This window comes from Trichomycterus rosablanca, chromosome 2 (genome assembly GCF_030014385.1).
Source record: "Trichomycterus rosablanca isolate fTriRos1 chromosome 2, fTriRos1.hap1, whole genome shotgun sequence".
NCBI lineage: Eukaryota > Metazoa > Chordata > Actinopteri > Siluriformes > Trichomycteridae > Trichomycterus > Trichomycterus rosablanca.
Window position 1 is genome coordinate 4222720 of NC_085989.1, and position 15299 is coordinate 4238018.

General features: G+C 37.0%; 1 protein-coding gene across 1 annotated transcript in view; it reads left to right on the forward strand.

The window, feature by feature from the left end:
* Positions 1-1657: 1657 nt before the first annotated feature.
* nxph1 (neurexophilin 1) overlaps positions 1658-15299 on the forward strand; it is a 39008-nt gene continuing 25366 nt past the window's right edge. The window contains exon 1 of the mRNA XM_062989754.1: positions 1658-1954. Within this exon, the coding sequence (XP_062845824.1) occupies positions 1901-1954 (54 nt within the window). The 5' untranslated portion in view covers positions 1658-1900. The remainder of the gene's footprint in view (positions 1955-15299) is intronic.

Sequence of the window (15299 nt, forward strand, 5' to 3'; positions counted from 1 at the left end):
TCCTTGCACTGAAACCAATTCTCCTTTCTATTGTAGCAACAGCTACAGATTTGATTTACACCTCTCAGTCTGTTAGGAGTTTTGGACATTCGCTTTTACTGTACGTGGATTTCAGGTTCAGGGTAAGAATTTAATGTAGTAACACACAAGAAACAATTTATTCAAAGCTTTCAAGATGTTTCACTTTCCAGTAGAGTCTTACTGCTTGCATCTTGTTCAAGTTTTCACCCAAACTAGGAAATCAGTTATTGAAGTTTACAGCACTTTGGTTGCTTGGTTGTTGCTTGCATGGTGCAGCAGTCCAATACATTAGTCCACAACTTCCAGTGTTGCTCTTTCTTCCAAGATTTCCCAAGATCTTGCCACAAAAATCCCAAGATTGTACTAAATATCCCAGGTAACTGAAAACATCAAAATTGTGAAGATTTATATAACGTATTTTCACATCAAACGATGCCATGAGAAAATCAGATTTTAAACCGTTTACACTATGACGATTGACGCTGATTTTTTCTTGCAATCCATCACATCACTTACCAAAAAAAAAAAGGAAGTAAAATGCACAGGATGACAACAGTCTTGTTCTCACGTCCAAGAAAATGTAAGTAAGTAAAGAAGTAAATGTTCAGTAGGTGTAGAAATTGCCAGCGACAACCAAAGGTTATTATTTAGTAGTGGTATGCTTTGTCGTTCCTTATTTAGGACTGTAGAGCAAATTAAAAATCCCAAGATTACTTGGCAAAATCCCCTAATCCAAAGGAGTGGCAACACTGACCACTTCCAAGTTCAAGTCTTAGTGGTGCCACCAGTCGGCCTTATGTTCACATTTACTGTAATATAATGCAATCTTGAAATGCCTTTACTGTAAATCAATCATCAATGTTATTATGATTTTTTGACATTTGTTAATATTACATTATAAGTTTCCTGGTGCAAATTAAAACTGTAGTGAAATCTGTGTTCTTGATTAACTTACATAGGGTCCATCCAGGTGAGTGCTATACAAACAGGTACAGTCAAAAGTACTGTACAAAAGCGTAGATCGTGGTGCTTCCACCACCATGCTTCATTATGAGTATTGTGTTTTTGAGATTGTATATGCCACCCTTACTTCTCCAAACATAATGAGCTGAATTACTGCCATTTATTTATTTTTTTATTCTACTTTGTCTAAATGCTTGTGTGCAAGTTTTAAATGGACTTTAGATTTTTTTTGCACTGGATGTATAAACTGAGATAAATGCAGTGCAGTTCATTGCTTATTATTTACCCTGTAAGTGTTTCCAGCATCACTGCCTGAACTCACAAATGCTCGTTTGACTAAAAGGGCGCAAAATCGCAGCTACACTCCAAAAAAGCCTTCTCAGAGGTATCAGAAGGGTACAGGAGGAGTGTTATAACGCATCGATTGTTGGTTTATTAGATTAGAATTATTTATGCATTACAGTAGTCAGGTTGTAAAAGTCCTCCTGTGGTCGCTGTGGGAGGGAGCGCGTGTCAGAGCGCGTGATATAAAAGCCTCGAGCAGACTGGCACGCGGAAAGCTCGAGGAGACTCCAGAGCGCGCGCTGTCGCAGTTCTACCACATCTCCATTCATCTCTCTTATTACTAATTTACTACTAACTAGTACTCCTTCAGTACTACTAACCAGTCTTCCTCACCTCCACCCGCAGAGCTCAGTTAAATATGAGCGCGCTTTTCCATGTGTCCGGATTAAGTCCCGTGTAGCTACGCATTCACCGCTTCCTCCATCCCGACCAGCTGCTCTGCCTCGCCTTGGACATGGGCTGCACAGTCCCACCTGCGTTCTAACCGGTTGGAAAGCGGATACCGGCTGGATCTATGTTCCTCAGAGACGGAGGAGAGGGAAATTAGAGGAAGTTTGAGATCGGAAGGAGGATGCGGGCTGCGTGCTGGTGCGCCGTCTTTCTCCTCACACCGGCCGTGTGTCTGGTAAGAGAGCGCTTCAGTTCTGTGCGCAATATGCGCATTTACTCACAAGCTTAGTCTGACTTCTATAGAAGATGGATTTAGTCACTGGTTATCTAGCACTTTATACTGGACTGTATTACTGGTATTTTTTTTTTTTTTACACCCCTTTCCTTTTCAGTAGAACCTGGCCGAAATGAACAAGGGTTCTCATTTAGATGCACAAAGATACCAGAAATTTTTTTATTTATTTTAAGTCATGTTACTCGTTACTCAAGGTTCATCAGTTCACAAGTTTAATATCAAACACAGTCATGGACAATTTTGTATCTCCAGTTCACCTCACTTGCATGTCTTTGGACTGTGGGAGGAAACCGGAGCTCCCGGAGGAAACCCACACAGACACGGGGAGAACAAGCAAACTCCACACAGAAAGGACCCAGGACCTTCTTGCTGTGAGGAGACAGTGCTACCCACCGAGCCGGGAGATGTAAAAGAAGAAGCCTTTAACCCGTTTACTGTTTAGTCATTTTTGTTGTTGTTACCACAAGGAAATCTCCATTTACGAAGAACATTTCACATGATTTTTTTTTTCAGGAACCAGGTCTTTACTGACCAATACAACTACACCATCAAAGTACCTTCTGCCACCTTAGTCTATTAAAAAGGATTTGTTTATTTATTTTTTATTTTGCTTATTTTATTCTACTGATTAATACCAGGAACCAGTACTAAACATGTAAACATGCTTTACGCTTATTCTTCTTCTTATTATTTATTACATTAAGACTTGCAACATAACTGTAAAAGGTGAAAAGTTCTCATTGACACCTACACTGATGCATTAAACCAAAGTAACAGTGCTCTGTATATCTAGTCTAAAGTGTTTTACACAGCTCATCCTTATCATAGTTTTATACTCATTCAGAGGTTCAGAAAATGACAAAACCTTTTCCTTTATAATAAGGAACCAATCTGCATTTTGATGGCAAATGATTCTTCAGTTTATTGTGGGCATCAATAATGCTTCAAAAAGTTGGTTCCATTAGTTGGTTTTATCAAAAATGGTTCTTTTGGAAGTATTTAGTTTTTATTTCTGATAATTTATCACCCACATACTAAAGACCAGTGGTAAATCTAAACCTGTTTCCTTTCCTTTATTTATTCTATTTTTTAGTTATTACACCATAGCAGTAAATAAAGTAATAATTTAAAATGTTTAGTAATTATAAAAGGGAGAAGAGTCAGTCTTGGTTGTACAAAGCACAGTGGTCCTACAGAAGAAATAAATACAAATTTTTGTCAGGGCAGAAGTTCCCTTTCTTTATAGTAACTCAACATCAAACCCAAATTATTGTCTAACCACGTATAATCATCATGCTCATACTAGTCCAAATACCTTTTGGTGGTGAATTTCTATAGGAATTACAGCTAACTCTAGGTTAGGCTTAAAGTCCAGATGGGTTCAAAAGTCCAATAAAAAGTCCAGTGCTGAGGACTAAATTTTTAAAAGACACTCTGGACACCCTGGATTTTTAGGTTAATTAAAGATTATTAAATTAGAATGAATTATTAATTAAATAAAACTTGCTTCTGTAAAGACATGTTCAGATTTTGCACAGTTCAGGGCTGACCTCATTTTAATATTACAGTAAAGCTGAAATGTCTCATACAATAAGCAGGTCAAAGTGTTGCTCAATAATACATTTTTATTATAATTATAATGGACATTTTATACAGTTCCTTTTGTATCTATGTCCTACACGGTTTGCCAAGACCATGGGGTATCACCCTGCTGAAATTCGTCTTGAGTTTGACCGCAAGGGGGCGCCAGAATAAACAGAAAATCAGCGGATGAGCGCAGTGTCGGTCTTCAGACTCAGGTAGTGCGCACTGCTCACATTCGATCCTGGACTACACCGACACACAACACTATACCAGAACAATGCACAGAACGGTCTGCCAGCCTTTAATAAATAAATAAATAGTTTATACATCATTGTTTTGATTAATAATAATAATAATAATAATAATAATAATAAAAATAATAATAATAGATCTATAAAGAAAATACCATGTGTATGCACTATTAGTGAGAAACAATAAACGTTTATTTTCTTATTTTGAATGTTTATTATAACATTTACTTAATACATGTTGTCTCCGGTAAGGAAGATTTAGATGCAGCGTTAATTGTGGAGACGCGCTGATGTTTTAAACGACCGCACACGCAAAACATGCACTTTTCATTCTGCTTTTACATTCCGCAATATTGCACACAAACTCCATTAAAGCACCCCTGACAACCTAAAAAATACTACATTAAATCCTATATTTTATGCACCACCAGGTCAACAAAACGCACAGTAAACTATTTTTTTCCATTCACAAACTTTTCTTTTCTCTTCTTTTATTTGCGCTTTTTTGTTTTATTTTCCCATATTTTCTTTTTGAGATTTGCCGTTAAACATTTTATAGTTAGGTGATCTTAGCAAACGTTTTACTATGTTGAAATTGCATTTATATATTTATTAGATGCATTAATACAATGACTGACTGGTTTCTGTGCGCTTTATGCGCAATCTGCCGGACCATTAGAAGCGTAAAAAGTGGTTCATTTGGAGAGACCTTGTACCCTGCACATCTTCAGCTTTTAGACTGTGCAATTTACATATATAATAAAATCGTCTTTAATTTCATATCATATTTGTATGACAAAAATAAATGTGTATGCTTTATTATCAATTCATGTTATACACTAGATACACAAATATACATACATACATACATACATATATGTGTGCATATATATAAATACAGGGCATATAGGCTATTCTAATATGTAAACATGTCTCTCATAAAGTGGCGGTATAAAATATGAGAATAGAAACTGCAAAATAAAAAGATAATCCTTGTTTTATTAATGTGTAATTTGTTGTGAACAGACTTGGAATAAAATAAACACTAAACAAAATAATTATAATAACAACAACATCAATAATAACAATAATAATAATAATAATAATAATAATAAATAACTATTATTATTATTATATTCATTGTTTTTAGGTTTGGGGATTTTTGGAGGCTCTATTTATATAGACATATTATAAAATTATTATTAGAAAAATTATTTATGATATTATACATTTAAAAACGTGTTATATTTAAAATACCCTTTAGGTCTGTGTCTTCAGCAGTAACACAGAAACGAGGGGTGACCCTTTCTCCTTCATGTACTAATTAAATGACCTCTAATGTGTTAGATACATTTCTGTACATGCAAAAAAAATTTTTTGTGTTTGTGTTAAGTTAATTTGATTATGTATATTTAATTAAACTGTATTGCATTGGTTTTAACAGTATATAATTATAATATAATTTTATTTTATTATATATTATTTTCACCACCTTTTCTAATAAACATATTAATAACCACTGTGATAAACAGAGTGGATTATGGTGAAAAAGCTTATAAAACCTGCTGTTCATCACAGTGTTTTGCTAATGCTCCAAAAAAGTAATGACATGTCCAGGTAGCTGCACCATCCTTGGTAATATGTAATTATAAAGCGTAAAGGAATATATGTGTTTTAAAAAATTTGAATGAACAGGATCAGGAACCACATTATAAACTTACTTTAATTACACAAACAAACATCAAATGAAAAGTAAATGTTATTAATTGAAAGTAAAGCTATAAAAATAAGGAACATTTTTCTAGCCGCTGTTGTTTTATAGAGATTTTGGCCCAATGGGCAGTTTTACTCGGCCTTTATTATACAAACAGTCCTGCAAATATTCTTTCTCTCTTTCTTTTTCTAGTATTTAAACCTTGATTCAGTAGTATCTATATGAGTTCTCTTTTCTTTCCTCCCTTTTTCATTTCATGTATATTCATTTTATTCAGTTCACATGTTATAATGCACCTCATTTTTAAATGGACTCAGGATTTATTGTAAGTGCTGAATATGCCAGCAAAGACTCACGTGGTTGCACTGCAAAAGACTTGCATGATTGAGGAATAGAAAAAATTGTTACAGGCATTACAAGTCAAACTGTTCAGGTTAAATAAAGTGAATGAAACAGGTGAGTACAGTCAGGGTTCAGTCGTGCATTGTGAAAGTGCATTATAGTTAAGCGAGACAGCTGTGTGTATGTGTGCACAGACAGAATTTCTTTTCCTCCCCTCCATTCGGCTAACACAAACCCGGACACCACCACTAACACTGCCGTTAAATTGCTCATTGATTTTCTGAGCTTCTCAAATTCACCAGAAGACTTTTTGTCCTCCATTGTTGCTGGAAATAATCCAGCCAAAGTGGTTTTTACTGCCGTTTAATTAAAACACACTGAACGCTGACCTTCCAGTCTGGAGACTTTAGGTCTCACACACTTCAGATTTCTCTCAGTAAATAAAACTCATTTTAGCTGAATTATTATTGGACTTGAGAACCAGAGGTTTCTGTTTGCATCTCGATTCCTGCACTCGTTTTTAACATTTGACCTAAAATGGAAAGAAATATCGTAGAAATAATGAGGCGATGTTATAAAGAAAAGTGCAGTATAAATAACTTAAAACGTTAAAGGTTATTCACATGTGTTTAAAAAAGATTTATTTTTTAATTTAGGCAGTTGAATAAAATGAATATGTAGACGTGACTGGATGAGTGCTTGAGCTCCAGGTCATGTATATATCTAGCTGTAATTCCAATGGTCATTTACTACCAAAAGGCATGATCTAGTATGAAGATTATATGTGGGTAAGGGATCTGGCTTTGGTGTTTAATTTATTTGTCTTAATTTTTGGCACGACTTCGCTTCAGCTTTACACTTACTGGATGGCAGACACAGACTGGATGTCAAGCGCCTGAGACTGTAAATCCTTCAGTCTCTTCAGAGATGTTCATAGAGGTTTAAGTCTGGGCTTTGGTTAGGCCACTGGAGGACATTCAGAGACTTGCCTCAAAGCCTGAAACTCCGGTGTTGTTTTGGCAAACTGAAAGGTGAATTGTTGCCCTGTTCTGAGTTTGCATGCAATCTGGATGAGGTTTTCTTGAAGGACGTTCCTGTATTTGGCTGCTTTTATCAGTCTGTCCTTTCTTACATCTAATTGTCCATGATACTGATGATACTGATAAGCACCCAATATGGACAGGGTAGATCTTTAGGCTTTCGAACGGAAGGTTGTGAATTTGAATCCTGGCCTGCAGTCACTGTTGGGCCCTTGAGCCCTAATCTGTGCTCTAGGGCGCTCTGATCCCAGCTTCCAAACACGCTGGGATATGGAGAAGAAACATTACACGTATATACTGTATATATATACTGTATATATATATATATATATATATATATATATATATATATATAAGTAAGTAAGTAAGAAAGTAATTTTGATTCATAAAGCACTCTTAAAATAACTTACGTTGACCAAAGTGCTGTACATCGAACAAGCATACATAACACAACATTATGTTAAAAAAGTAAGAACCAAATAAAAATACAGAGTAAGAGAGAAAATAAAAAACAGATAAAAATAGACTAAACAATTATAATTACCACGGCTCCTCACTGTTCAAATGCCAGCTTATAAAGGTATGTTTTAGGAGTGATTTAAAAACAGCGGCTGAAGGTGCTTGTCGAATATTAGGAGGTAGAGTGTTCCATAGCCTCGGAGCATAAACTGCAAATGCATGATCACCTTTTAGCTTCAAACGAGCCCTAGGAACAGTCAACAAGTTCTGAGTGGCTGATGTTAAAGATTGCTGTGTGGTTGCGGGAGAAAGCATACCACTGAGATAAGACTGGGCTTGATCATTAAGCGCTTTAAAAACAAATAAAAGCACTTTAAACTGAATCCTGTGCTGAACAGGCAGCCAATGTAGTGAGGCAAGGACGGGTGTAATATGGTTTCTTTTCTTGGTATTAGTCAGTAACAGATAAAAGCGATCCACACACCCTAGATTATTGGCAGTAGATTTTCGCCCAGAATAATGCTTGCTGTTCCGTTCTCACTGTGTGTGCCCATCTGAACTAAATCTAACTGATTCAAAGTATTACAGCCTGATGCCAGTTGAGTTCTCAACACAAACATGCCTACTTACTTATTAATTTTATTCTGGCTGCTGTTTATTTAGGGATCCAAAGTGGTTCTGGTTTTTACACCGAATGCCGTTCCTGACACAACCCTCCTTTTTATATCTGGGCTTGGGACCGGCACTCTGAGTGCACTGGCCACCTCTTTCAGACAACAGCCAATCATGTCTGCAGATGCCTGACCAGCCGATAGCACCTCTGAGATTTAAACCCTGGATTTCAACAGTATTAGGATAGCATACTGTACTGCTTTGCCACCCTAGAAACCGGATGCAAGGGTGTAAATATTAGTAACCAATGGTTTTCTTTAAAATATACATAATTTTCACCTAAATGTACCATCATGATTTTTCTATCCTTGCTTATAATTTTGGAGCTGACTGGATATTTTCATGCCGACTCAGTTAATAAGCCAAAGCTTTGGCCAACATTTGCAAGCACACACACATCCATTCACACACACTCACGAAAATACATTAACATAATCATACAAAGACATGAGGACAATTTGACAGGACTGAAATCTCTAGCTGGATTCTAGCTAAGAGGATTGCCTCGACTGGAGACGTACTGAGTTACTGAGCGTAAACAGACTGCAAATACTGTAAACCCATGATTAACATCAACCGGCAGACAGAAAGTAACCCTAGAGAAGGAACATGCGCCACGATCACAGAATAAAAAAATGTGTACACACATGAGCACGGCATGGCAGCACTGCCACGTCACACTGCATTACTCTTCAGATCCCATCAAAAATGAAAATCCTGGACTCGCACGATCCTGCTCCTTCGAGCGCCGTGGCTGTTTGGAGGTGCCGCTTAGCCGACTAGTTTCACTCCACTTGCGCTTCCGCCGAAAAGCCGCGGCCCAGCTCGGCGCTAACCCACTCGAGTCTAATGCGAGGCCAAGCAGGTGTGAAATGACTTGTTCGAGTAAAACCGCTCAGCCTTTTGTCCATTAAACCTCGCCTGTACTTCAGAAAGCTCAAGTACTACTCTGCAGTCACCTGGGAGTAGATACACACACTACTGCACACACACACACACACACACACACAGTCTTACACTAAAAATCACACTATTGATGAAACTGGGGAGAAATAACAAATCTTAGGTGGGAATTATTCTTTATTTACATGTTTACTAAATGACTAATTATTATGTTCAGGTGTTTCAGACACACCCTTTGCCAGTAACTGTTGAAAATCAGTTATATAAAATAAACGATAGACTTCCAACTTTGTGGCAACATTCTGGAAAGACATTTAGATCAGTGGCCTGCACATGTGCTTTGTTTTGGATTGATATGTCTAAGAATCTCATGGGTAGTGTCCAGATACTTTTAAATATCTAACATAATGTGTATATTAAAGCGCCACCATCGCTGAGAAAAATAATAATTAAATAAATGAATTTCAACAGCAGAGAAACACAAAATAAACTTGTATGTGAAGTTTTGTGAAGGCTCTCTTGTGAAGGCTTTATGTTAAATCTTGTAAACCACAGTGGGACCAGGTACACAGTGTGTTCTAAACCATCCGGAAACACTAGGCGCACTGCAGGAAAACACACTGGACAGACTGGAATTATATCACAGGGCAAAACACTCACATATTCAGTCACCCACTCATATCTAGAGGTGATTTATTGAAGTCAGTCTACCTACTGCATGTTTTTGGGAGGTGAAGGTGATTGGGTTTCCTGATGTATCTGCAGGAAACCCATGCTGACACAAGGAGAACCTACAAAACTCTTCACAGACAGACCCAAGCTAGAACCTAGGTCCTTAGACCCCATGTTAGTGTTTTTAGTTGCCCAATCTGTGCATGTTGGGTGGTGGTGGTGGTGGGGGGGGGGTCTTGGGGTTAGAGGGACCACTTGTCTCTCTCACTTGTCTTAAGCCTGAGTGACGTTAAGCTCCACAGTGATGCAGGAGGTGCAGAAAGGGGTGCGTTCAGGACACGAGGTGGAAGAACTGAGAGCGGAGGCTTGTTTAATCTCTGTGTGGACTGACTGTACAACTCTCTCTCGCTCACACACACACGCACACACACACACACACACACACACACACACAATCTTAATTCCACAGTCCATTAAACACATGGCTGTATTGCTGTTAGGGACATTTGCATGATGTTAAAGTACCTCTGGTGCAGTTAATGTCATCATCAGCATAGTGAGTTAGAAAGTGTGTTAACATTTTCTAAAACACACACACACACACACACACACACACACACACACACAAACACACACACACACAATGACTACGCTATACAAGAAGATCCATAAATAGTAAGCAACAATCACCACGTTCACTACATCTAGGGATATAACAATATCATTTTTTTTCTTTCTACTATGATACCTGATCCTTAACTATGGGCAAATACCAAAACCACAGATCCATAAATGATTTGAAAATTTGGTGAGGAGGAACTTAAGTAACCTGCACAAACGCTGACATCAAACCCTAGTAAAGTTCTTTGGGATAAATTAGAAAGTTCAACATTAGTGTCTGCAAATGCTCTCGCAAATGCTCATTAAATAAAATAATCACAGAAATTCTCACAGTCACACTCCAGATATAACGGAAAGTCTTTTGCCTTCCAGAAAAGTAAAGTAAAGGCTGTTATAGTTGCAAAAAAGGAAGGTGGACGGTGGTGTCGGGATCAGATCAATGCCCATGCAAACCGCAAATACATTTTAAACAAGCTTATGGTCAGATGTCCACATACTTTAGGCCATATAGTGTACATAGGCATTAAAGCCCCCATGCCCAAACAGGTTGACTTGAATAGCTCAGGTATTCATCCATCTCCCAAAAACATACCAGTAGATGAATTTGCAGCAATAAGTAAATGGCTTGGTGCTCTGTCCTCGCATTATTGTTTTTATTTATGTATTCTTGGGTTGCATGCATTCTGGGTTCAGACGTATCCTCGTCCAGTGTTTGACCTTTGTGCACCACTCATCCCATCAGTATTATCACACACACACAGATAGAGAAAGAGAAATCCAGGCTACATCACAGCATGGAGGCAGCATGAGGCCAGCACTTTGATTAATGATTGCAGTCTCCGCTTCTCTCGGCTCCTGAATTTCAATCACACTCACAGGTCAGAAGTACAAGTGCACTTGAACCAGAGAACAGTGGAGGATGTGCAGGATCACGCTTTCGACCGGCCGAACTGGCTCTTCATGGGCAAATTCTTCGTCTTCTGCTATAAATAGCAATATATAACCAATCACCAGTGCTTTGTTCTGCATCACCTTGAGATACAGGTTACTTTAAGCATGAACGCGCTCGGGAACAGGTGTTGGAACAGGTGTGTTCATTTCCTGTATATTTACACCTACTGACACTGCAACTATTACTGCTAATAATCATTTTACTTTTAACACAATGTCCTTTACTACTTCTACTGCTATTACTACTACTGCAACTACTACTATTACTGCTTATAATCATTTTACTGCTAATGCAACATCCTTTACTTCTTCTACTGCTATTACTACTACTGCAACTACTACTATTACTGCTTATAATCATTTTACTGCTAATGCAACATCCTTTACTTCTTCTACTGCTATTACTACTACTGCAACTACTACTATTACTGCTTATAATCATTTTACTGCTAATTCAACATCCTTTACTTCTTCTACTGCTATTACTACTACTATTAATACTACTACTACTATTGCTATTACTATTGCTACATTACTGCTAATACAATGTCCTTTACTACTTCTACTGCTATTGCTACTACTGCACCTACTGCTATTAATACTACTACTATTACTGCTAATAATAATTTTACTTCTACTACTAATACTATTACTACTACTATTACTACCACTACTCTTACTAGTGCAACTACTACTATTAATATTACCACTACTATAACTACTACTACTACTAACATTACTATTACTATTAATACTACTACTACTACTGTTAATGCTAATAATCATTTAACTACTAATGCTACATCCTTTACTGCTAGTACTACTACTAACATTACTACTACTGTTAATACTACTATTATTACTGCTAATAACAATTGTACTACTTATTCTACATCCTTTACTGCTGCGTCAACTATTACTTCTACAACTGCTACTACTATTACTATTACTACTGCAACTACTACTACTATTAGTATTACTACGACTTCTACTACCACTACTATTACTACTACTGCAAGTACTACTACTTATAGTACTACTATTACTACTGCTAATAATAATTATACTACTTATTCTACATCCTTTACTGCTGCCAATACTGCTTCTACTATTACTACTTCTACTACTACTATTAGTATTACTACTACCACTACTATTACTACATTTAATATTACTACTTCTACTTCTATTACTACTATTACTGCTAATATTTATATTATATAATTTTATACTTATTATTTATAATTATTATTATTATTAGTAGTATAAGTAAAATATTTTTATTAATATTAGGAGTAGAAGTATGGAATGGTGGGACAGCAGATAGTGTTACTGCACAGAGATCTGTGATTTCTCTGTATCTTACCTTGGTGTGCTTGTGACCTTAAAATGTTTAGAAAATGCTGTTTATGCACGTCCAGCTTCAGCTGCCCTCCTGCCGTCACACTGTTATATTAAAGTAATTTATTGCTGTAATATTTATGTTTTTTTTTGGTTGATCAACCTTCTGTTTGCCCGTGTATGGAAATATATCACTGTGGAACCAGATAATTACTTGTGGTGTGACTCAATACAATTACCTTAAATAACTGTGATTAGTTGAGTATGCAATTACTGTGACAGGGCCACCATAAGAGTGTTAGCTAGTTAGCTGGATGATGTGTGTTTAAGTAGCTTGGCTGCTCAGCTAATGTTACAACATATTACACTAGTAATGTTCATAACCTATAATGTTATTTTGTGCCAAGCTGTGCACTAACCTAAATAATAAAATAAAATTCTAGCAAATTAAAACACTCTGGACTTTTCATGCATATAAAAGTGTGACCAGTGACGTGTTAACTCAAATGCAAACCGACGTCCACGTTTAAAATCCAGTATAACCATAATGTAATAAAGATGAGACCATTAGAAATATCATTCATCTGCACATGGTTCCTCAGTACCAACAGTTCTGCAGTTCGGAACTTCCTCAAGTGAGTGTAGGAGTCTGGAACGGCAGAGACAAGAGCAACATTTCAGAGCCATAAACATAAGTCAGACAGCAGCGGTGATGGATTACTCTGGGTTTGGACAAATGTCTGCTGTCATTACTCTTGCTGAACCAAAATTTTTCATCCCAGTGTGTATGAGCATGTGATGGTAAAAATATATAATTTAAAAATATGAAATAAAATAATAAAATAGAGCTCAGCTTTTTTAGTTTTATGAGGACAGTGCTGATGATGTAGTGAAATCTAAAAATCGTAAAATTCAGTTAATTCATGACATTTCTACTAGTATATTTTACATAATTTTATTACAAAATGACTGACAAAGCGCATTAAATTTGTATTCAGCTTGATTTTATTTAAATAAAAATCACAGTAATAATAATCATCATCGTTTCATTTCAGGCACTTGAGTGAATTCCGCTAACCCACTATCACTGGGTGTCATCAGCCGGTCGGGCGTCCCTAAAGTCTGGATACATAAGCAAAATGCATATTTTCAATAAATTTTAATACATTTTTATCAGCATTTTATTTAATTAGAATATGAATCAATAACATCTTCAATGTGTTTTCCACTATTTGTGATGCAATATGTGTGTGTGTGTATTTTAGTAAACATATAGTTAGTTATAGTTAGTGATATTTCCTGTGTCCAGACTTTAGGGACACCCTGTACATACAAACATTAGCTGTAAGTCTGAGGGTGGGGGGTGACAGAGAATTACACTGGACAGGGTGCCGCTCCAATCATGTCTGTGTAGATGCCTGGCTGGCTGATATGCCTGACATCCAGGTGGTGAGCTAGTGCAGTAGACCACTGTAGACTACGTTTAAAATGCTGTGAAAAACCTTAACCTTAAACCCTCACCTTGTTTAGGAAGGGAAGGTAAGGGAATAATACAAGTAATGTGTGAATATGCCGGTGTGTGCTAAGTTGTGACATCTAGCATGTTATTAGCATGTACCTTGTAACTCTTAGATCAACAGTTTTACATCCTGCGCTTTTAAACGCTGAAAAATCGGTACAGTTTGAACATTTTCTTGTCACTGGTGTTGTTGTGAGAAAATATAGTCTCCCTGTGAGACGTAATTTAGGTACATAAGCAGCTGTTGCATCACTGAGGAATCATTTACATTGTGATTATAATGTAAAGGGGAAGAAATGTGCCTGTACTTAATGTAAATGATCGACCTGTAATTAAAAACCATACTGTGACTATACAGATAGAAGTATGGAAACACTTGGTCATGTGTTTGTTGGACACCCTAGTCCAAAGCTCTTGGCTTTTATAATAGCCTACATTCTTATGTGGGGGTTTTTACACAAAGTTTTGGATGTGTCCTGGGGAATTTGGGCACTGATTTTGGATGAGAATGCCTGGCTTATTTATGGCATTCTAATTCCTCTCAGCGGTGTTGAGTGAGGATTAGTTCCTGGCTTTGTGCAGGCAACTTTAGTTCCGTAAGACCAAACTTGTTCAACACTTTGATATACATCAATGCTTTTGGCAGATCCAGTTGAGACAGGATGCATTTTAAACAACTGAAGGTTAAGAACCTCAATAAGGGCCCAAATATGGGTTTGATTACTAATCCAGTAATTTAAAACTTGAGCTACCACTGCAAACTGTTGGCAATGGATATGGCTGAATTAAACTCACAAATTAAAAAGGGTTTTCAAATACTCTTAGCCATATTAAGTTTGTGAGCCGAGCAGATGTCCCAAACTGGAATCAAAAAGATTTTTTGCAACTATAAATTTCAACAATGTGGATAATCTCGAATGCATTTGTATTTGTGTGCACTGAACTGTTCTGTGTCTATCAAGCTGAGCCGAAATGACTGACACAAACTAGAAAACAGTAGTTAGACTGGAGCTTGTGAACACTGCATGTCTGTGAACTGATCACAATATTTTTCTCCCCTAGTGTGAACAGCACGGTTACGTTTCACGGCCGAGCCTGGACAGTATCGGTCCGATTGATTTCTGGACTTTTTCTCAGTTCAGTACTGTGATTGACAGCTGCCAGTCATTGTCAAAACAAGTCTCATCCTGTTGACTGCAGCTTTAAACTGGTGAAG